The sequence below is a fragment of the Vulpes lagopus genome, chromosome X (assembly GCF_018345385.1).
Source record: "Vulpes lagopus strain Blue_001 chromosome X, ASM1834538v1, whole genome shotgun sequence".
In the NCBI taxonomy this organism is placed as follows: domain Eukaryota; kingdom Metazoa; phylum Chordata; class Mammalia; order Carnivora; family Canidae; genus Vulpes; species Vulpes lagopus.
The window spans coordinates 81,674,716-81,698,883 of record NC_054848.1 but is presented as its reverse complement, the minus strand read 5'-3'; the positions used below and the strand labels follow the sequence as shown (position 1 = coordinate 81,698,883).

Below are 24,168 nucleotides of genomic sequence, written 5' to 3'. Positions count from 1 at the left end.
AATGTAATATATAGCCAACATCACAGATTAAGTAGAGGCCTAGCCCTCTTTTTGGCTTTGCTAACTGCCCCTGCCCCACCTTGCAGAACTCAGGAAGTGATCTAAATTTCTAGAAAAATGAGCAACTTTGGTTCCTTAACTCCCCAATATACACACTACTTATTCTAGGGAAAAGGTTTCTTCAAAATGTCAAAAGTGTGTGTGTGTGTGTGTGTGTGTGTGTGTGTGTTTTACAAGATACTTGCTAAAAAGAGGCAATTCAATGTAGTAGTTAAGAGTCTATGTTCTTGTCAAAACAGACGTGAGAGTAAATTCCAATTCTGTGTTTACTAGATGTATAATCTTCAGCAAGTTACCTCATCCTGCTGAGCCTCATTCTCCTCATCTGTAAATGTGGGATATTAATAATAGTTCCTATCCTTGTTGACTTATTGTGAGTATTAAATGAGATAATGTAAGCATAGTGCAAGGCACACAGCAAGCACACAACCTTCTGTTGTTGCAGGGATACCCAAAGCCTTGACCTTCCTTGCTTTCCAGCACCCCCACAAAGCCATCAAAGTAGCCCATGGGAGTCAGAGCCATGGAAGTCAAAGACCCAAGCCAAAGAGCCAGGCCTGAAAGAATACCACATGAATATTCTTTACAAATGATATGAAATTCCATTATAACAAAAGCAGCTCAAGCCTCTGTAATCTCAAATGTATCTTTTGAGTTTCCTGGTTATGGTTAGTCTCTCTGTTGGAAGTTGTGTTTTCCAAGACAGAATAGCTTTCCACCTACACAGAACAGAATCATATAGTATTTGAGCTGAAAGGGGAAGGGGCAGTGGAAAGAATTAACATCTATTGTACCCTGTGCACCCAATTTGTCTTGTCTGATCTTCAGAACAACCCTGTTAGTGAGATAAGTAGTATCCATATTCCCAACTTACAGGTGCAGAAATGGGCTCAAAAGTCATTCATGCAGAACTACTAGCTGTCAGAACCAAGGTTTGAATCCAGAGTTTTCTAAAGCATTCAACTTATTATACCACATTTGCTTTAAGGAATTTCTGAGATCTTGCTTTGCTGTTGGCAAAGCAAAAGCAGCAAAGCAAGAGCCAGGAAAGGTAAAATGAGTTGCCCAAGGTGACTTAGCCAGTTAATGATAAAGCAGGGGCTAGGAACGAGTTCCAAGAATGCCAGATCATGTTGCTTTATTGCCTCTTAATGGATGAATAATGTGGTGATTCATCAGTTAAAAAATGATTAAAATATTGGAGCAAATCTGGAAATAAATTCCATCTGTACCTTAATTACTTCCATTTCATGTTTCACAGGCTTAATTGAAAACCTTTTTTCTAGTCAGAAATGAACCAGTGCCCTGGTATTCCTGATGTTTATGTGTCCACTGTATTTGCTACTCAATGTTCAAAAGTATGTAAATGCAGGCAGTCCACAACTGATTGCAATTCTTTTTTCTAATCAGATGTTGAAGACTTGTGGTGGTTAATTTTATGTGTTAACTTGGCTAGGCTCTGGTGCCCAGATGTTTGGTCAAATACCAATTTAGATGTTGCTGTGAAGGTATTTTTACGCATGACTAATATCTAAATCAGTAGACTTTGAGTAAAGCAGACTACTTTCTATAATATGGATAGGCCTCATCCAATCAGTTGTAGACCTTAAGAGAAAAAGACTGAGGTCCTCGGAGGAAGAAGAAATTCTGCCTCCAGACTGCCTTTGGACTTGAGCCTGCAGTGTCAGCTCTTCTCTGGGTCTCCAACCGCCAGCCTGCCCTGCAGATTTTGGACTTACAAGCCCCTACATTGTGTGAGCCAGTTCCAATCAATCAATCATATAAGCGTACATGTGCACTGCATACACATGCGCGCGCACACACACACACACACACACTTTTAGTTTTATTTCTCTGGAGAACCTGACTAGTACAACTACTTAATAATATACTAGGCTCTGAGGATATAGCAAAGAGGTCTCTGTTCAAAGATTTGTACAATATGGCAAAAAATGAGAAAGCACACTGACTAAAGTAGGGAAAGGTGGGAAACAAAGCCATGAGGAAAACATCGAGGTGTATTTCCTGATGCTTGCTGATAATACTAATGATACTCAGGCTTTATCTGTAAGGGGACAGTTAACTTAATTCTGAAGGAGAGAACTTGACACTGGGCAAAAATAGATTCTCCTCCTCTTAGACTCTTCTGAGAGTTTACATCTATTGATTGGATTTATTAATTCAGTAAACGGGCACCTGGGTGGCTCAGTGATTGAGTGTCTGCCTTCGGCTCAGGTCATGATCCCAGGGTCCTGGGATTGAGTCCCACATCAGGCTCCCCGCAATGAGCCTGCTTCTCCCTCTGCCTCTCTTTGTGTGTCTCTCATGAATAAATAAATAAAATCTTTTAAAAAAAGAATGTATTAATTCAGTAAAGATTATTGAATCATGGATTTATGCATGGTGTGTAACAACAAAGTGATGATGGTCTGAGGAGCCTCAAAGTTACTAGGGCCCCTTCCTAATCTTGGCCTAATCTCTAGTACCGAGGGTAAGGATGGAGAAGTTGCTTGATTAGTTGCCAGAGAGACAAGTGGAGTGAAAAACAGGCACATGGAAGCTCCTGATCAGCCCTCTTGTCTCTCTGGCAACTTGATTTGGGCCAGATTAGACAATGCACCTATGAGCTGGACAGTAACCTGTCCCCAACCTTCTACCTCCTGGTTTCCAGGATAGCCTCCTCAGCTTTGAGGCTTTATCAGTGCTGACTCCGCATGAACCACCCATCAAAAAGGCTGACCCCCTGGGTATTTTAGGGAAGGCTTATGCCTTTAAAATGTGAATTCCATTTTTAAAGTCAAGTCCTATAAGTCTTAAAGCTTTGTTTTTCCATTTCAAAATTGTTTTGGGGGGTATCTGGGTGGCTCAGTCGGTTAATCATCTGCCTTCAGCTCAGGTCATGATCCCAGGGTCTGGGATTGAGCCCCACATCAGGTTCAATGCTCAGCAGGGAGCGCGCTTCTCCCTCTTCTTCTGCCTGCTTTTCTTCCTACTTGGTCTCTCTCTCTCTGTCAAATGAATAAATAAAATCTGAGACACAGAGAGAGAGAGAGGCAGAGACATAGGCAGAGGGAGAAGCAGGCTTCACTCAGGGAGCCTGATGTGGGACTAGATCCCAGGACTCCAGGATCATGCCCTGGGCCAAAGGCAGGCGCCAAACCACTGAGCCACCCAGGGATCCCTAAAATCTTTTTTTTTTAAGTGGTTTTGGCTATTCTAGGTCTTCTAAATTTCCATATACATTTTAAAACTGCATTAAAGCAAATGGTGGGTATTTGTCGTTTCTAATGGCTGAGTAATATTCCATCATATACATATACCACATCTTCTTTATGCATTCATCTTTTGATGGACACTGGAGGGTATTATGTGGAGTGAAATAAGTCAATTGGAAAAGGACAAACATTATATGGCCTCATTCATTTGGGGAATATAAAAATCAGTGAAAGGGAATAAAGGGAAAGGAGAGAAAATGAGTGAAAATATCAGTGAGGTGACAAAACATGAGAGACACCTAACTCTGGGAAATGAACAAGGGGTAGTGGAAAGGGAGGTGGGCGGGGGGTTGGGGTGACTGGGTGATGGGCACTGAGGGGAGCACTTGGCAGGATGAGCACTGGGTGTTATGCTAAATGTTGGCAAATTGAACTCCAATAAAAAAATTTTAAAAATACATAAATAATAAAAAATAAAAAATAAAATAAATAAAACTGCATTGAATGTATTATGATCAGTGGGGGGAGGAGAAACTGGTTTTAACAAAAGCTTTCCATTTTTTTAGGTCTTCTTTAATTTCTCAGCAATTAAGTTTTCAGTGTACAGGTTTTGCACATGTTTTGTTAGATTTATCCCTAAGCGTTTCATACATTTGATGCCATCATAATCGTATTTTTTATTTCAATTTCCAATTGTTATAATTTTTTTAAAGATTTTATTTATTTGTGAGACACAGAGAGAGAGAGAGAGAGGCAGAGACATAGGTAGAGGAGAAGCAGGCTCCATGCAGGGAGCCTGATGTGGGACTCAATCTTGGGACTCCAGGACCACACCCTGGGCTGAAGGCAGGCACTAAACCGCTAAGCTACCCAGGGATCTCCTCCAATTGTTATTAATATCTAGAAATAATAGTTTATTTTGTATATTTATCTTGTATCATCAAATATTACTATCCTTAATTACTTCTAGTAGTTTTGTAGATGTCATATGTTTTATACATTAGCATGTGTGGATAATGATAGTTTTACTTTTTCCTTTCAAATTCGGACATCTTTCCCTACCATGCTTTATCATACTGGCTAGAACCCATAGTACAATGTTGAATAGATGTTTAAATGTGGGTATTTTTGTCCTGCTTCCAATCTTAGTGGAGAAAGCATTTGGACTTTTATCATAAGGTATAATGTTACCTGTAGGATTTTTCAAAGATACTCTTTAGCAGATTGAAGAAGTTCCCTTCTTTTCTAGTTGGCTTTGAATTTTTATCAGGAATGTATGTTGAATTTTGTCAAATCATTTTTCTGCATCTATTGAGATAATCATGTTTCTTTTTTCCTTTTTGGTCTGCTGACATGGTGAATTATACTGATTGATTTTTGAATGTTAAACCAACCTAACATTGCTGAGATAAATTGTACTTGGTCATAATGTACCATAATTTTTAATATATTGTTGGATTCAATTTTCCTAAATTTTTATAAGAATTTTTGTATTATACTCCTGAAAGATATTCTGTAATGGTAATGCTTGACCCATAAAATGAGTTAGAGGGTAATCTCTCACTTTCAGTTTTCTGAAAGAGTTTGTGTAGGATTGGTATTACTTATTCCTTAAATATTTGGTAGATATCACCAGGGAGACTAGCCTAGGAGTTTTCTTTGTGAGGAGATTTTAACTACAAATTCAATTTTATGAGTCAAGTTAGGACTAGTCAGATTATCTATTTCTTCTTCAGTGAGCTTTGATAGTTTGTATATTTCAAAGGAATTACCAAAAATGCAGTTGAGGCTTTGCTGCAGATGAGCTTTCTGAAATCAGTTTTTTATTTCAATTTGCCTAGAAACAAAAAGAAAATTAGATGAGTTTCAATGCTTTGAAACAGAATCAGAGACAGAAACACTGGACCACTCCTTTGCTTATGTGTTTTGGCTAAGGCCAGAAAGTTTGAACTAGAGTTTGAACTTTGCTTGTGACATATAGTGCTGTACTTTTTTTTAAGTATGATTCTTTTTAAAGTCTGTTCCCACCAACCAAGTAGACTACTTGACTAGTTTCTATTTTCTGCATATGAGAAGGGATTAGGTCTGTTTTTCCTAATTTTAGAAATGCAGGCATACGTGACAAGTTGGTTTGTCTTGTTCACCCTGCAAGCAAAATTAAAATTAACTTCTGAAAGGATTTACAGCTTAAAACCGCAGCCATAAAATTAGGTAAAAGTAACATGCTGTTCTTGGCAAATGAAGACAGAGATCCTGGTCTACTCTTTACTGGGTTTTGGGGGAAGGGGTTTCCCTCTCATTTTCCTTCTAGTCATGAGGGATGGATTTGCTACAAGTCATACTATTTTCCTGGTTCAAATCCTACTCCCCATTCATCTTTCCTCATCTCTGAGCATAGCAAAACATCTTTAGCCTCATCTACATCAGTGGGCCTTAGAGACATAAGCTAAATATCTAGCTATATATTATCTTTATGGAAACAGCCTGTATTTGTCTCCCATTCTGTCTCCTTTTCATAGTTGCTTCTGCTGGTAAACTCCACATGGACTTACCATCCATCTTACCTGGGTATTTGTTAGACTCCCTTCCTCTAGTACAAAATAAAGAAATGGCAGTGTACTTGATCATTTGGACTTGGTAACAGATGAGTCTGTCTGTCAGAGTATTTCCAACAAGATGCAGCCTCTGTCCTAGAAGTCCCAATCCTTCCTATTTCTGTAGGTTTGAATCTTAGAGAGCTTATCAACTCTTCCATCCTAACTTAGGCTCCCAACCAGAAACCCTAAAGTATTTTGTTTTCAAATCCTTGGAAAAATTTTCCTAAAGACATTCTATAAATGAATAATAAGGCTCTGGGTTAAACCACTAAAGCCCATGACACTGTATACCTAAGGTCTAATAACAAGAGTAGGCTCACAAAAAGTAGGAGGATATGAAGCCTTACCATGCATTGCACAGCTGAGGAAAATCTGAGGATCAGCCTAACCACTCCAAATAATCTTGTGTATTATTATTTTAAAAACTATCATCACAATTTATATGAAGTAATCAAAAGGGAAAGATATTAGAGTGGACAATGAATACCATAATGCAACAAAAATAGTGCTATTATTGGAAAAGAGATGACATTTAAGAAAGCATGTGTAAATGTATCATATATGAATTATATCTCAATAAAATTGTTTCAGAAAAGGAAAAGAAAGGATGTGACTGGAATTTTCAAAGAAATTGATGGGATATGGGAAGCATTTCATTAAAATGGATCCTCTGATAAATAGACCTCAGGAAATGGAATAATCGAAGTGATAGGTGGGTCTGCAATGGTCAGTTGAGCCTGATCTAGAAGGGCCCTTAAATGTTCTACTTGGATTTTGAGCTTTGCAACTTTGCAGGTAAGAAGGAATTATCAAAGGTTTTTGAGAGAAGACAGAACATAGCATAGCATCTAAGTTCTAGAAAGGTATCTCTTTACCTTTTCCAATGATACTTTTCACTTTGGTCTTTTGATTATAGTTACTCCTTCATTAGGTTTTAAGTTCCTCGAGTGCAATAAATGTTTTCTAAATATTGGTCTTTTTCCTTTTTTTAAGATTTTATTTATTTATTCATGAGAGACACAGAGAGGCAGAAACACAGGCAGAGGGAGAAGCAGGCTTCTGGCAGAGAGCCCAACATGGGACTCGATCCTGGATCCCAGGATCACGACCTGAGCCAAAGACAGAGGCTCAACCACTGAGCCACCCAGGCATCCCTATTTGTCTTTTTCCATAGTGTCCAACAGAGTGTCTTGATACACAGCTGATGTGCATTAAAGGTTGTCCTCAAGTCAGTGAAGTGGGTTTGGTGTAAGAAAGCCTTGGTTCTAGTCTTGTCCCTTTCCAGCCATGCTCCCTCTATTTAATTATGTCTTAGAGCCACTCACTTCTCCCCATCCAACCTCCATAACTCTGGTTCAGGCCACCATCACTTCAACAATCTCTTAATTGGTCTCCCTGCCCCTCCTGTCCATTATCCTTACTGCCATTAGAACATTTTTTTTCGGGATCCCTGGGTGGCGCAGCGGTTTGGTGCCTGCCTTTGGCCCAGGGCGCGATCCTGGAGACCCGGGATCGAATCCCACGTCGGGCTCCCGGTGCATGGAGCCTGCTTCTGTCTCTGCCTCTCTCTCTCTCTCTCTCTCTCTCTGTGACTATCATAAATAAATAATAAAAAAAGAACATTTTTTTTCTCAAATATCAATCTGATCAAGTTATTTCCTTCTTTAAAATTATTCAGTGACTTCTTGTTGTTCTGAGGATAAAAACTGACCTCCCTAACATGGTCTTCAAGACTCTATATGAGCAGGCATTTCTCTGCCTGTATAGAATCATCTTATGTCACTCTCACCTCTACTTTCTTCTTTCAGTCACTCTGGCTTTCTTTATGTTCCCATACATGCCATGCTCTCTTTCACCACAGGGCATATGCCCATATTGTCTCCTCTGCTGGAAGATCCTCTGCCTCACTCCCATTCCTTGACTTAATTCATGCCATCTCATTCTTCGGACCTTAGTTAAACTATACTTTCTTAGATAAATCTTTACTGATCCCACCATGGAGGCCAAGTGCCCTATTATATGCCCTCATGTCCTTCTGTTGGTGTCCTTTGTGTCATATAACACAGTTTTGATGAAAAGATTATTGTTTACTCTCCCAATGCCTGTCTCTTCTACAGGAATATACCGCAAAGAAGGAAGTCTGTTTTATTTAACAGTATACTCTCAGGGTATAATCCAGTGCCTAGCACAGGGTAGGTGCTCAGTAAGTTTTCAGTGAATGAAAGCATAATGTTTATGTCTTAATGACTTAAACATTGCAGATTTTCCTAACACCTTGTTTTCCTCTGTCACACTTTTCACAATTATTATTCTTTGAGTATTTGTATAAGTATTCATCTGTATTCCATATGAGAATATAAGCTCCATGATAGTGGGGGACTATATTTTTTTAAACTGAGTTATTGTTTACAAACAATGAAAAGTACAGATTATAAACATATACTTTCAGGTACCTGGGTAGCTCAGGTGGTTAAACGTTCAACTCTTCATTTTGGCTCAGATCGTGATCTCAGGGCTGTAAGATTGATCGAGCCCCACATCGGGATTTATGCTCAGTAGGGAGTCTGCTTGAGATTTTCTTCCTCTCCCTCTGCTGCGCCCCCCCCACTTGCTTGTGTGCATGTGTACGCACACTCTTTCTCTATTTCTAAAAATAAACAAAACTTTTAAAATGTTTTTTAAAAACCATATACTTTCATGAGTTTTGACAAATGTATACACTCATAAACATCACTCTAAACAAAATATAGAACATGTCTGCCTTCCCAGAAAGCACCCTTTTACCCCTGAGTCAACTTCACCCTCCCACCCCTGCAGAGATAACCACTATAATGATTTCTTTTCTCTCAAACTTGCTTTGCCTACTCTAGAGCTTTGTATAAATAGATTTATGCTAAATGTGCTCTTATATGTCTGGCTTATATAATATCTGTGAGACTCATCCATGCAGTTACATGTCAATAGTTTGTTCGTTTTTTTTTATTTTTGAATAATGTCCTATTCTACAAATATACTACAATTTGTTTACCCATTCACCCACTGGTGGAACTTTGAGCTCTTTCCACTTTAGGGTTATTATGAATAAAACCCTATGAACATTCCTGTACAAGTCATATTCAATGTTTTTATCATCATATTCACACTACCTAGCACAATGCCTGGCACTCAATAAATATTCTTTGAGCAAATGAATAAATCTAATCCTCGCATTGTCAGTTATAACTCTACCTTTACTTCTTGTTTTGGATATTAGAATGCAAATGAGGAAGAGTGACCCAATCGCAGAAACTTGAGTACCCTCTTAATTTTCTAAAAAGTACGTTGCAGAGTTTGTACCTTAAATATTGGTACTAGCAATTCCTTTAACACACCTTATAACCGACCATGTCATACAAGTTTGTGATATCATGTGCCACTTGTAGGATTTCCAAATTTAAAAAAATAGGACATACAGTTAAACTTAATTTTCAGATAAATAACAAATAGGTTTTTCATATAAGTGTATCCCAAATACTGCATGGAACATATTTATGCTAACTAGGGACATGCTTATAAAAAGTGTTTCCTTGTTTATCTGAAATTCAAATTTAACTTAGCTTTTGGTATTTTTGTTTGCTAAATATGGTCACCCTACGTGTGATCTGTGGGACCTCTCATCCATAGGCCCTTTCCAGCCTTAAAGCTTAAAGATTCCTCACCTGCTTCTAGTGACTGGCCCTAGGAAATGCTGTTCTTTCAACAGCTGCTTAGTAAGTACTTACTGGCAAGGGAAAGGGAGGCATCTATTTTAAGAACATTATGGACAACATTTAGTTTGTCTATTTGTGTGTTAAGCATTTGCTTGGCAAATTCATTTCAAGGTCTAACTGAACAGTACATCCCCGCAGGCCTTGGTTCATTCTGGCTGGCTAGGGTTTTTCCAAGTGAAATCCAGCATGGCTGTTTTCCTACCTACCCGCTATCCCCATTAGTTGTGTTTGTGTATGTTTGTGAACACAGACAGATGTTGGAGGGAAATGCCTTCCTGAACTACTCAGTAATGTCTGGTATCAGCTTCTTCCTTAAATAAAGTGTGGGTGATAAGTTCCACCTGGTAGGGAGCCAACTCCCACAGATCACTTCCTTCTTTCCTCAGAGCCTTTCATTCATAAAATCAGAGGGAGCTGTTTTTTAAATATTTTATTTATTTATTCATGAGAGACACTCAGAGAGAGGCAGAGACACAGGCAGAGGGAGAAGTAGGCTCCATGCAGGGAGCCCAGTGTGGGACTTGATTCCGGGACTCCAAGATCACTCCCTGGGCCAAAGGCAGGCGCTAAACCACTGAGCCACCCGGGGATTCCCGGGAGCTGTTCTTAAAAGGCAAAAGCACGCTAACGGGACAAGACTCAGCTTGGTTTAATGTGTGTATATATGTAAATTTCAATGAACAGGTTTTGTTTTAAAATTTTTCAAAGTAAAGACAGGCTCTCTGTATTATTAGCATAAAGTTCAGAAACCTAGACTGATGCTAAAGGCCCATGGCTTGGTAGAAAAGCACTAGTCATTGTCATGAATGTGGCCCCCAAAATAGATTTGATCCATCCAAAGAGGCCTCTCTGGGTTTCTGGGCCCTGAGACCACCCACAACTGGAAAAATGGCACTTCAGTGTCTTGTATCACTTTTCCCTTTTAGAAGTTTAGCTGTGCACTAAAAAGAGAAGCCGTGGCTTTGTCTTTGCTTTGTAACTTAACTAGCAAGTAACACCAGCTCTCTGAGATTCAGATTTATTTTAATCTGAAAAAAGGACATATAAAACTTCTTTGTATGTTCCAAAAATATTTGAGAAACATATATGAAGGTTGTTTATAAAGTATAGAAATGGTACAACTAATATTGTAAAGTAAATAAAACAATGTTAAAAAATGCAAAAGAAGGAAAAGGACACCTCTTTCTTGACCCTTTCTTTTTTTCATTTCTTGACTCCTCAATTTCAGACTAATTCCTGAAACTAGTAGCAATGAGTCTGATGGGGAAAAAAAGAAAAAACAAAATAGACAGTGAGGACACCAGAGTACTTATCCCAACTCTGACACTGAACTTCCTATATCAAGGAAGTCACTAAGAGTTGAGCCTCCATTTCCTAATTTTGAAAATGCAAATCAGGGACGCCTGGGTGCCTCAGTGGTTGAGCGTCTGCCTTTGGCTCAGGGCGTGATCCTAGGGTCCCAGGATGGAGTCCCATATCAGGCTCCCTGCATGGAGCCTGCTTCTCCCTCTGCTTGTGTCTCTGCCTCTCTCTGTCTCTCATGAATAAATAAGTAAAATCTTTAAAAAAAATTTAAAAAAATGAAAATGAAAATCAATCATTGAGTAGGCACCCGTGGGGTATGGCAGGCACAGTACTGGATACCATAACTATAAATACCAGCTAACATATGTTGAGCATACTAGATGTGCCAGGCATTTTGCTAGGGGAATTATCTCTAACCTCACAAAGCCCTGTGAAGTAAAATACTATCCCTATTTTATAGATGACAACATTGAGGCTTAGAGGGTTGGTTTTAAATTGATTTGCCTTATGGTGAATTAACCAAAGTCTTCAATGTCAGAAGAACTTACTGTCTAGGAGGGTAGTTGAAGATATGAAGAAATCAATGTAATACTGTATGTGGATGTATGTTCCTACACATACCTGTATATCTGATATACCCATTTCAGACTTGTGGTAGGAAATCAAATGAGAGTTGGTGTGAAAGGTGTTTTGAAGAAACCTCGTGTTATGAAAACAAATAGTTCCGTTATGTTGTATGAAATCAGGATTGAGCAACCATTCAAACATTTACTGGGTTACCTCAAAGAGTAATTTATTATATTTGAAGGGGAATCTCATTTTCCACTATGGAGAGAATTAACAGGCCTCAGCCTCTCTGTAGCACTACCTCTTTTTTCTTCCAAGATCCAGTCACAATTCTAAAACCCACACATTTCTTCAACTTCACCAGGATCAATCATCCTTGATTCTACTACCTTTTTCACTGCCCCTTACCCACTCCCTGCCTGCACTCACTTCCCTTCTTAGGAAGTCTAGATTCCATGGTCCACCATTAATAATTCCTTTTTCCCGCATGCCTTTGAATCCCCTGCCTTTCTTGTCCTTTATCATTCTCACCTAGCAGAACCCAACTTTGATTAAATCAAATTCTTCCAGTAATCTGCATCTGCACCCACATGGCTGAACAAGGCTAAAGAAAACTTCACAATATTGATAACTGCTGTTCCTTTAAGTTCATGACCACTAACCTCAAGTGGGTCCTTAGAGCTGCCTTGCAGCCCTACCACATTTCCCTTGTTCTCCTTCCTGAAATTGCTGTGGTCCAGATTATCACATTGCTAAATTCATTGGTATGTTCTCATCCCTCATTTTACTTGACTTATCAACAATTTAGCACAGTCTGTCACTCTTTCCCTACATTTACTCCCTTAGTAGTATCACTAGTCTTGTGTCTTTATATACATACCAGTTGTGGCTAGATGGTACTCACCAAATAATCCCTGTTCTCTCCTACTTTCCATGCTCTTGGGTCATCCACTGTGTCTAGTTCTTGCAAAGGGGAATATGAGCACAGTAGGGGGAAATTCAGAGAAAGTAGTAGCATCTGAGATAGTGAAGTTGCTACACAGAAGCAGCTTGAAAATCCAAGTCACCTTGGAAAAAAGGCCACTAAGGAGACCTGCCTACCCCTCATTAGATCGTGACAGGAAAAAAAAAATCTTAGCTGTCCTAAACCACTGAGATTTGTTACCACAGCATAGTTGATTCTGTACTGACTAAAGCACCACATGTATATATCCAAGGTAGCCATTCTTCCTGGGACTCCAGATTCCATAGGTAGCTAGACTATGGAATCTACTAGCTATCTGATTTCTCCACTTAGATGTCTAATAGACATCTCAAAACCAGAATTCTTAAATGTATTATTTTAAGATTTTATTTAATTGAGAGAGAGAAAGAGAGAGGAGAGAGAGAGAGAGAGAGAACACAGGTGAGGGGGGGAGGAGAAGAAGGAGGGGGAAAAGAAAAATCCTTGCTGAGCAGGGAGCCTTATGTGGGGATCGATCCCAGGACCCCAAGATCATGACCTGACCCAAAGGCAGATGCTTAACAGATTGAGCCACCCAGGTGCCCTCAAAATCAGAATTCTTGACCTCCCACTCAAAGCCAGCTCCTCCAACAGGAGATGTCATTCCTGGGCTCAAAACCATTTTTTAAAGTTTTTATTTATATTCCAGTTAGTTAACATATGGTGTAATATTGGTTTCAGGTGTACAATATAGCGATTCAACACTTCATACAACACCTGCTGCTCATCACAACAACTTCACTCCTTCAGCCCCTCACCTATTTCCCCCATCCCCCCACCCACCTCCTCTCTGGTGACCATTAGCATTAAGAATCTGTATTTTGATTCGTCTCTCTGCCTCTCTTTTCCCTTTGCTCATTTGTTTCCAAAGGCAAAGTTCTCACAGTGTTCTCTAATATCTTTCATGATCTGGCTTCTACTACATCTCTGACCTCATCATCATTTCTATTCCCTTTACTCCATTCCAGCACTCTGACCTCCTTGCTGCTCAGCCAAAACATCAAGTATATTCTCTCATCTACCGCCTTTGCTCTTGCTCTTCCCTTTGCCTGGAAAGCTCTTACCCCAGATTAACTACCTAGCTCACTTCCTCATTTTCTATAGCAGGGTTCTTAAAATTTTCTGTGCAGCAGAATCACCTGAAGTGCTTGTTAAAACACAGATTGCTGGGCCCCACTCTGAATTTTATGATTGATTAGCTCTAGGAGGGGGCAGTGATTTACGTTTGCAACATTTTTGGATTTACAGTACCCAAATCCAAATCAGTGATTTACATTTCTAGGGCTAATGACACTGGCCCAAGGAACATGCTTAAAAGAAACACTATTCTCTGCTCAGAAGTTCCCATATGAAGAAAACCTTCCCTGAACTTTCCTATATAAAATAACCTGACTACAACACTTCATGTCCTTCTTACCCTGCTTTATTTTCCTCCATAACACATACCATCTGAAAAATATGGATGCAGTGTTTCTTTGTTTACTGTTTGTCTCCCCCTCTGGATTGCAGACACCATAACAGCAGGGATTTAGTTTCACCTGTGGTTGTATGATACAGCCTCTAGCTCCCATGTCTAGCACAATACCTAACACAGAGTGATGATTAATACATATTTGTGGACTGAATAGTCAAAATGTTGAACAGCCAGTTTTCTGTGATTGAAGCTTCTGGAGGAATCGCTCACAAGAATAACTCACTTTTGCTGACCATTCAGTCCAACTAAGCTGTTCTTTCATTCTTACATTACATCTCTTGCTTCCTGGGTTACCTTTTGTGTCATTGTCATCCCTGCCACCACTCCTGACAGAAAGCACTGGTGATGCCTGGAGAAACATACTGGCTTCTGGAAGGGAAACTGTGATGTAAATCTATATTTCAGGAAACCAGAGGGAGAAGGAAGATCCTTAGTGGAGCCAGTCTAACACTTTTAAGTCCATTGTCCTGAGAGCAATTATTTCACAGTTCTTTACTCGAGTACCTGCTTGTGTAAGGGCTACAGAGAAGAATAAAACAGAGTTCCATTAGCAGTCTGATGGCAGAACCAAATGAACTGAGTCGAATATGGCAAATCACCATTAGCAAAGAGGAGGGAGTAAAAACTTCAGCCTGAAATTGCTGAGAGGGGAAAATTGGTGCTGGGGCAGCAGGGGTGGGGGGTTTCTTCACCAAGATGATGGTGTTTGAGCTGGGTTTTGAAGAATGCATAGAAGTTTGGTTTGTGATAAATGGGAAAACAGGGTAGGGAAGGCATTTTGAACAAAGAACCAGCATCAGCAAATGGATAGATGTGATACTGGTGCTATTAAAAATATTAAACAACCAATTATATGCAGACATCAACAAATCCAAATGGATGTCCCAACCAAGCTGACTGGATAGACAAACTGGCATGGATATATTCATTGCATAGCACTTGACTCAGCTCCAGAGAGAGGCCAGGGTGTTACAGGAATGCCGAAGAGTGTGACATAGCTAATATTAGCGTAATAATAATAATAATAGCTGACACCGAGTGCTTACCGTGAGCCAGGCACTGTGCTTTGAATGCTTTATCTTATTGAATCATTCAGTCAACTCTTAGACAGTAGATATTGTTACCATTTCCATTTGCCATTTTAAGTAACTTGTCTAAGATCAATCCCAACTAGGCTGGGATATAAACCTGTACACATTGACTCCAGAACTTATAAACTTATCTAAGGTATACTGCCTCAGGTAATGGCTAGAACATAGGTTGCCCTTCTAACACTGTGGGAATATATAAAGAAGTAAAATAGGTTGGCCTTTCCCTTATCAATGTTATTGTTTGGTTGAGGAAACAAGACTCTCAACCATGCAACCTAGGAAACATTGCAAGGATGGTCCCACAGCAACCGGTGACACTTGCCCAATGGGTGGGGGCATGTTGTGCCTGCTGTGTCTTTTTACTGAGTTGGAGTGCTCATGGAAGAAATGGAACTTGAACTTGGCCTTGAGAGGTATGGAACAGTGGGACATATATGGAATTAGGATCAGAAGTGTGATGGTTCACTCACTAACAGTGTGACCTGGACCAAAGTTATTTCTTTCAGTGTTATTAGCTGGAAAATGAGTGATGTGGATTAGATTACTAGTTCTTACCAGAAGTGCCTTGCCCTGTGGAGGTATTTTGAAAATTGTGAGGGCGGTTTGTGTTGTTAAAATGATTGGTGGATGGCTCTTCAGTAGGAGCCAGGAATGATAGGCGTCCTGCACAGCATGAAAAATTGTCTTGTATTTTGCCCTACATTTAGAGGACCTCTGGACACTCATGGAAGTGAAAACCCTGTTTATAAATGCCTGAGCCCAAAACATAACCACATTTTACATATTGAGATGAATTTTTTCATGGTTTTATTTTTATTTTATTGATTAAAACTACACCATAAACAAAAGAAATATTGAATTTTTTTCACAACTTTACCATGAGTTATTACTGTGTTCATGGTACTTGAGTCACCAGTACCACACCCTAATGTCACTCTGCTTCAGAAGGTCCCATTCACAGTGATCCTGTACTGAGCTGCTATCCTCTGATAACTTTGTCACATCTTCTAACATAGCAATGTATGACCATTTGCATATTGGCATACATATTGTTTCGTTATAAATGACTTTAATCTTTTGCTTTGCTGTAGAATTATGGCATAATCTGTGCTTTTTAAAATACTGTTTACATCTTTATTATTATAACTCATTCCGATGAATTTTCTTCAAGAATAGCAAGAAAGAACAATAAATACTTAGAATAAAAAATGGCATGCCGATCTGATAGATTTAAGAATGACTGTATTGGATGATCTCTCAGGGCCTTTCCAGTTCTGATTTTCTGTGGCTGTAGGGAGGGATTGGGTTTTGAGAGGAAGCAGAGACCATTCCAGGATGGGAATGACACCAGTGATGTGGCCTGGTTGAGCAGGGGTTGGAGTATCCCCAGACAAGCCAAGATAGGAAATAAACTTCCTCAGAGCCTGGTCTTGTCATGTTCCCTGGAAGCCACTCCTTTCATTCCTCCTCCATCCCCTCACCTCCCTGTAACTGAAGACTCCTGGGGAAACTGCCAGGGCCAGAATTACAGGAAATTGCCTTATGGCCAGTGGGGCTTCTCTGGTTACTTTCCTCAGTGACAGAGGGCAATGATGGCTTCCTGTCTGTTAGCTGGGTGTCTTTGCCTCCTTGTTCTGCCAAGTTCACAAGAAACCTTAGCTTCTTTTCCTTACAGTTTTGTTCAGCTCCTGTGAATGGGATTTCATCCCCTATCTTATCCAGCTGCCTTGCTCCATACTAGTGATCTGGAAACTTTTGGTCCATGATAGACAAATTTTATGGGACACCCAACAGGCATTGTTTGGAAGTAGGCCATAGCTCCAGATGGATACCACTTCAGCTCTGGCAATGCCTGTTGTGACTTTTATCATTTAGTAACATAACTGTTTTTCTTCTTACTAATTATATATGATCACTGAAGACTGCTTGAAAAATACAGAAATATATGTGGAAGCAAATACAGATTATCTGTTACCCACAAGAAATATAGTACTCAGCATTAGACAGAGGTGACAGCATAGGTGAAGGTGAAGTTCAGTGCTGGTCTGTCTCTGTTCTTTACACTATGCCAGCCCACCTCCCCTCCCCCCACCGCCCTGCTTCCTTCTCCCACAGAACCTCTTGATCTCACCCTAATGAATACTTGCCTGTCCTATATACCATAAAATGGAGGGCAAACTGGAAAGTGTACAATAGCACTTACCACGTCAAAAGCATATAAGAGAGATAAAGTATCTCATATCAAGAAGGTGTTTGGAATCTAAAATAGCAATATTTTGTCATAGCTCTGCCATCACTACCTTATTACTGAGGTGTTGTGGTGATAAAGTGTTGTGGGAATGTCTAAAGAGATAAGAGACCATCTGAGAAATTAACAGTGCTCCCTGGAAATTGGGGAAAGACTCACAGTACAAAGAGGCAAGAATGATTAAGTACGAGGCAGGCTCATAAATATGCCTTTCTCTTTTGAAAAAAAAAACAGCCAATATTAAACAAAAAAGTTGGATGATACTAAATCCATCCTAGAGATAAAGTTCTTGTTACAGATAATAGTTAGAATTAATGTTTTGCTTTTTTTCCAAGGTGGATAGAGTCAGAATGGCAGTTTCCTTATTTTTTGAGCCCTTGCATTGAGGCTCTGGTAGACAGAGGACTTAGAAAACTCTAAGACATAAGGGTTAAGGTCAGGGCTTTGGCACTAGTGAGACCTGGGTTCAAATCCCAGCTCTGTTCAGACGGTACTCAAAAATTTCTATGTGCCATCTGCTCTTTTAGACATTGGAGATAAAACATTGGGCAATATAGATAAGGTAACTACTTATATGGAGCTTACATTCTAGTGGGGGGAGAAAGAATATTTAATGTTGAAAGGATAGCACAGTGATATGATTGGAAGTAACTGCAGGCTGCCTTAGGTTGAGTAGTCAGGAAAGGTCTCTCTGAGAGTAGACAATTGAACAAAGACCTGGATGATGAAAAGAGGCCAGCAATAAAAAACATCTAGGGGAAGAGCATTCCAGGCAGAAGTAACAGCAAGGGCAAAGGCCCTGAGGCAGGAACAGGCTTAAGTTTTCATAGAATGAATACCAGTGAGATTGAAGCAGAGTGAGCCAGGAAGACAGTGAAGGGATGAGGTTACAGAGGGTCAGCACCTGTCAGGTCATGCAGGGGCTTTGTAGAAATTCTGCTAGTAATCATCATCATCATCGTCATCGTCGTCGTCATCATCATCATAAAGCAGATAAGAAAAAAAAGGAAATTGAACAGTTTAGGGTATACTGTATGATACTAACTGAGGAATTTGGATATGACTAACTGGAGCACAGAGATGTTACTGTAAGGTTTGAATGATGTGTTGAAAGTAGAGCCTGAGGAGAACAATTCTGAGAGCAGAGTACAGGGTAGCCATTTTCATCTATCATTACATTTCTAGCACTTGACTTTTAAGTTCTCTGCTACAGCTCCTGCTTTCTCAGTGAATGCCAAATACACAAGTCCAAAGTGACACATGACACCATCAAATGAGATGATTAATCTACTCTAAATTTACTTAGTTAGGAGGAGTGTGGCAAAAGGTTAGATTCCCTGGGGCTACATTGCTTCTTGGTTCACATGGTTTACTAACTTTCTCTCTCTCTCTCTCTCTCTCTCTCTCTCTCTCTCTCTCTTTTTTTTTTTTTCTCTCTCTCTCTCTTTTAACAGGGAGAGAAGAAGTCCTATGGAAAGCCATGTGGTGGCCAAGACTGCAGTGGAGGCTGTAAATGCTTTCCTGAGAAAGGAGCCAGAGTAAGTTGCTTCTTCCATTGCTGAAAGACACATAGTCAAAGAAGTTGCGATCTGAAGCATGTGTGTTTTCTTTAGAATTCAACTGATTAGAATTTACTCTTGTGACTTCATGGTACAAGCAAAGTGATGAGGACCAGCTGGAAGGAGCTTTGCTAACCAGATGAGAGGCAGAACTAGATTGGTCAAGGTCTCTGAGGGACCAGGAAGAGGTTTCCTTTGTTGACTTCATGTCAGTGTTTCCTCAAGGTTTCATCTGGAGTATTTCCAAAAGCCAATTAGGTTGTGAAGAACCAGAAAATGTCTGTATATACATGTAATTTTTTTTTTAATTTTTTTTTTATTTTTTATTTATGATAGTCATACAGAGAGAAAGAGAGAGAGGCAGAGACACAGGCAGAGGGAGAAGCAGGCTCCATGCGCCGGGAGCCTGATGTGGGATTCGATCCCGGGTCTCCAGGATCGCGCCCTGGGCCAAAGGCAGGCGCCAAACCGCTGCGCCACCCAGGGATCCCTACATGTAAATTTTCATGGCTCATTTTTAGCCACTTGGTTCTTCCCTCTGGGGAGCAAGCAGTCCATTTGTTATCTACAGACCAGGGGTGTGACTTGTCAAAAAGCAAGAGTTATCAGGGTACCCTCAAAGTTCGAAGATACAAGAGACTGCACATAAAGGAAGATTTATAGATATTATATTAAAATTTAGGATTTGTTTAAAAACATTATGGGATATATTCAATATCTTGTTCCATCTTTGCAAGGCACAGCTCAAGTTGTGCAAAGTGCAATGAACACTGTTCATTGACAGAGCATCTCCATCAACCCTTGTATATGTATATGGGAAACATTGGACCAGGTGATTTGTACCTCTGATTCTCACAGAATAAACCTACATCTTTAGTGTCACTCAGAAAAAAGTGTTCAAGAGGGTTCAATCTTTGAAAAATAAAATATGATCTATGTTCCCGGGATTTATGGCCACTCTGTAGAATTCAGGTCTTCTGACTTTTAGCATTGCCTCTGCACTCTGATCATACTCAAACAAGCCTAAGCGCTTACACTGTCAAAGAGAGAGAGAGCATAAATGAATCAACCAAACCCTCAAAAACATAGCCAAACAGAGAATGGAGTGGCCACTCCACCTTCTCTTTCTTTATCTTCCATTTGGGGTAAAGTGAAATATCAAACTATGCCAGAATTTGAAGAGAAAAAGCCATCTCCTCATCAAAAGGAACCAGACCCATTATACATTAAAGGCATAGACTTATAGAATCCTAAAATATCAGAAAGTATATTAGTGAGCTTCTCATCTTATCCACTGATTGTACAGAGAAAGCAGACTCTGAGAAGGAAAATGACTTCCCAGGGTCACACAGCAAATTGATGACAGATTCAGACTATTACCTGGGTCCTTTGATTTTATGTCAATTTACTTTTACCTACTGTTGCCTCCCAGAGAAGTCATGTTCACTGTAGTCACCAAGGCCCATGCCTTTGCCTCTGATCTTCAACCAGGAAACACTGTAGAAAAAAAGATAGTGCTATCATAAATATATGAATACATTCTTAAACAGTATGCAAGCAATAGAGGTGAAGCAGAAGTCTCCTCTGAGACTCCAGTCCCTCTGTTGTCTTTCTAGTCTTTTCCTATGTACAATACTCAGAGATATGTAGAAACATGAATAAAAATAGTTTCATTTTCTGGTCTTTCTTCCCCAAAATACAATCATAAGTATATATTCTGTGCCTTGTTTTGTTTTTTTTTAAATAGCCATTTAATATGTCCTTAAGATCTTTTTCTCTACCCCATAGTTTAATCTAGACATTCATTTCCCTTTTGATGAACACTTAGGTTGTTTCCAAATGTTTGCTATTTTAAAAAGTGGCAGTGCTACAGTGAAAATCCTTGAACTAACCTTCTTGGACTTATCTCTAGCATAGGTACTAAGGATCAAATTTCCAGATACAAGGTAATCAACATTTTTAATTTTCAAACCTATTGTTCAATTACCTCACAAAATATTCCAATTCACACTCCCATCAACATTGTACAGGAGTGCCCACTCTTCTACACCCTTGCCAACACTTGATATTTTTCCTAATATGGGTGAAAATCATCCCACTTCCCAGACTACATGTGAGTTTAAGTGTCTTTCCACATATTCATTCAACATGTATGTTTTTTTCTGTCAATTTCCTGGACATGTCCTCTATCCACTTTCATGAGTGATTCTTATTGACTTACCTTTCCTCTGCAGAGAAAAAAAAATGGCCCAAGCGGAAGCAGATGAGATTTGCAGTTTGACACAAAAAGTCATTTCCTGGCAGGTTGTAGGGGATATGGGTGGTGGGTTAGACCCCACAACCAGGGAACTGAGAATCAGCAGATCCAAGTTGCTGGTTGGGGTGCAGAGCCTTTATTTACTTTTTTTTAAAGCTAATAGTTTTGTGTTTTAACATGTATATAATCAAACAACTTCAAGATCCAATTTCTACAACAATGACCTTATTATATATTGGAACAGAAGGTAGTCCCACACCAGGCAAACATGCAGAAGATGACCTCATTATTTAACCTCTGGCTGAGATTTTGATCTTTGAAGATGGAAGGCAGTGGAACCCTCTCATTTGGGTTCCAAACATCTGGAGCCCTAGGCCATCTTCTCCTTTGAAAACTTGAGTGGCTGAAGTGCTGTGGGACTGGGGGAGACAATATCGCCGCACTGATTTTTTTTTCAATATTAAAAAGATTCAGAGTCCACATGGTTAAATGTGGTCTAAAGTTTACCAGTGAAGTCTGCAGTTGCTGGGAATGTTTGTCCAGGTTATTGAAGCAGACCAAGCTCTGTTTCATGAGTCATGACCTGGGATGCCCTATTTCCCAGGCAGATCAGGAGGCCAGCATGCTCGGGGCAGACCTGTGAATGAGGATGCTTGAGGCCGCCTGGGCCACCAGATCCATGTTAGTCCTTCTCCCTACCCTCCTGCGTTCCCAGGGCAAAGTGAGATTGTTTAAACTGGCCCCAGCACTGTTGACGCTGCAGGGCAGCCCCTCGGTACCCGCTTTGTGCAGATGTCAGAAAGATTTGAGACTGTTTTCCTTAGCTGAGCAGCGGGCCCCATTTGGATTTCAAACTGTTCCCCCTCGAGCTCTGAGAGCTGGGAGGGGAATGGAACGTCGGGTCACCCCTGAGATATGCTGCAGCCCTTGGCAGGCCTGCCTCTTACCTTGGGGAAAACATCAAGTACATAGTTTGCTGGGCAGTGTGTACTTTTTGTTTGCCAGAGGCCTCTTGAACTAAGACATTTACACAACACCTAACACTCCTGCACAACAGCAGTCCAACCCCTTACTGGCTCCTGCACTCTCAAACTGCTTTCTTGAATGCCTGCCCTGCATGGTAAAAGCCTTTGCCTAGCCTTGGGGTACTGCTTTTGTATTTTTCAAAGCATTTTTTCACAGGGTCTGTATTATCTGTATGCCGCAAGTAAAGACACTGCTAAGTGTCTTGGCCATGCTCATAAGCCTGTTATTGGCTAAACTTAGTTAGCCTACTTTAGGAGAATGTCAACTTTGAAAGACAGCATACCTGCTAATGTTAAAGAAAGGGTTTCTTTTTTATTCCCCCCTGACATTGAATTATTGACTTATTATTTGACTTTTAGTTTTCTCTCTTGGGGTGGGGTGGGGGGTAGTATGTTTTATTACCTGGGAAGACCATTCTCTTTTTTAAAAAAATTTATTTATTTATTGATGAGAGACACAGAGAGAGAGGCAGAGACACAGGCAGAGGGAGAAGCAGACTCCCTGCAAGGAGCCCAATGGGGGACTCGATTCTGGACCCTGGGATCACGGCCTGAGCCAAAGGCAGATGTTCAACTGCTGAGCCACCCAGGTGCCCTTGGGAAGACCATTCTTTAAAGTTTTTCCTCTCCCCCTATATTTTTTGAGGGGGAGGGGGCATTAGATTGAACAAAATATATCAGTTTTCCATCTCTGTCTCTTCGCATTTTTTCCCCTACTTGGATTTTCAAGTTGTCTCTGCATTGTACTGCATCAGTGTGTGTCTGTCTGAGTGGGGAGCAGGAGGGATTGTGTGTTTTGTTCAGAGCCTGCTATATTCCTTAATACTGTTTCAGACTTTTCCCCATTTTAAGAGTGTTCTGGCTGGTGTTTGTATATGGCATGGTGAGTTCCTCATTGTTCATGCCACCTAAAGGAGCATTATCACAGATAATCCCAAGCCATGGGGAATATTGGGATTCCTGCCCCCCCTACCCCCAGATCAGGGCTGTTTGCCCATTTTACAGCTGTGTCCTAGCTAGAAAGTTTTATGTGAAACACCCCGGGTCTCTTATCTCCTCATCTGCTGCCTGCTTCCTGCCACTTTTCTGTCAAAAACTGTGTGTATACCATGAATTCCAGGCCCAGATGCATTAACCACGAATTTTGTTTTTTGGGGGTTTGGTTTGGTTTTTTGACTCTCCTCCTGCAAACAGCTGGTGCTCCCCGTGTCAGCTGACTGGAACCAGAGCCACCAAGAGGCCTTCCCATTGGCTCCTGATTTGGGCAATTATTGTGTACATCTTTCCCTTCTCCCTGTGTGCCCACACCCCATGCCCCTACCCTGACCTGCCACTACCACACACATCAATGTCTTCATCCTCTCCTGCCCCCAAGTCAAAGCTCATGTTGCACATGAGCTCCTTGGGTGGCCGGGCCTTACTCCAGCTGCCTGTAAACAAGCTGCTTGGCTCCATTGCCCACCCACTCCTCAGCCCTCTGCAGGCTAGCCTCGCTGCAAACACTGGTCACCAGTAACCTGCTAATTGCCAAATGCAGTGGACATTTTTCATTCTTTATCGGCCTTTGCTTCTCTTCTACATCAGACACCTCCTTTCCTGAAACCCTTTGTTCCCTTGGATTTCATGATGTTCTTCCTACTCTGATTGGGATTCCCCAGGGTTTTGTCCTCATCCCACTTCCCTGCTCATTGGAGGCCTCTCCTAGTTTATATACCACCCACACAATGATAAATAGATCTCTACCCTTAGCTCAGACCTTTCTCCTTAGCTTCAGGTCAGCAGTGTCAATTCCTCATTGGCTATCTCTGGTTGGACTTTTACTGGCACCATAACTCCATTTCATACAGAATTCCACCATCACTGCCCCCCTCCCACCAGACGTATCCCTTCCTGAGTCTTAGCTATGTCTTTTCTATCTCTGCAAATGGTACCACCTAGCACTTTATTGCTCAAGCCAGAAACCTTCTCCACTACCACCCCCAATTCATCGTCACATCCTGTCCATTAATCTTCCACAA

The 24,168-nt window shown here is 40.5% G+C and overlaps 1 protein-coding gene across 1 annotated transcript in view; it reads left to right on the top strand.

Moving 5' to 3' along the window:
- Positions 1-24,168, top strand: part of COL4A6 (collagen type IV alpha 6 chain) — a 285,223-nt gene that overhangs the window by 114,698 nt on the left and 146,357 nt on the right. The window contains exon 3 of the mRNA XM_041742044.1: positions 18,764-18,847. Coding sequence (XP_041597978.1) covers positions 18,764-18,847 — 84 coding nt within the window. The remainder of the gene's footprint in view (positions 1-18,763; positions 18,848-24,168) is intronic.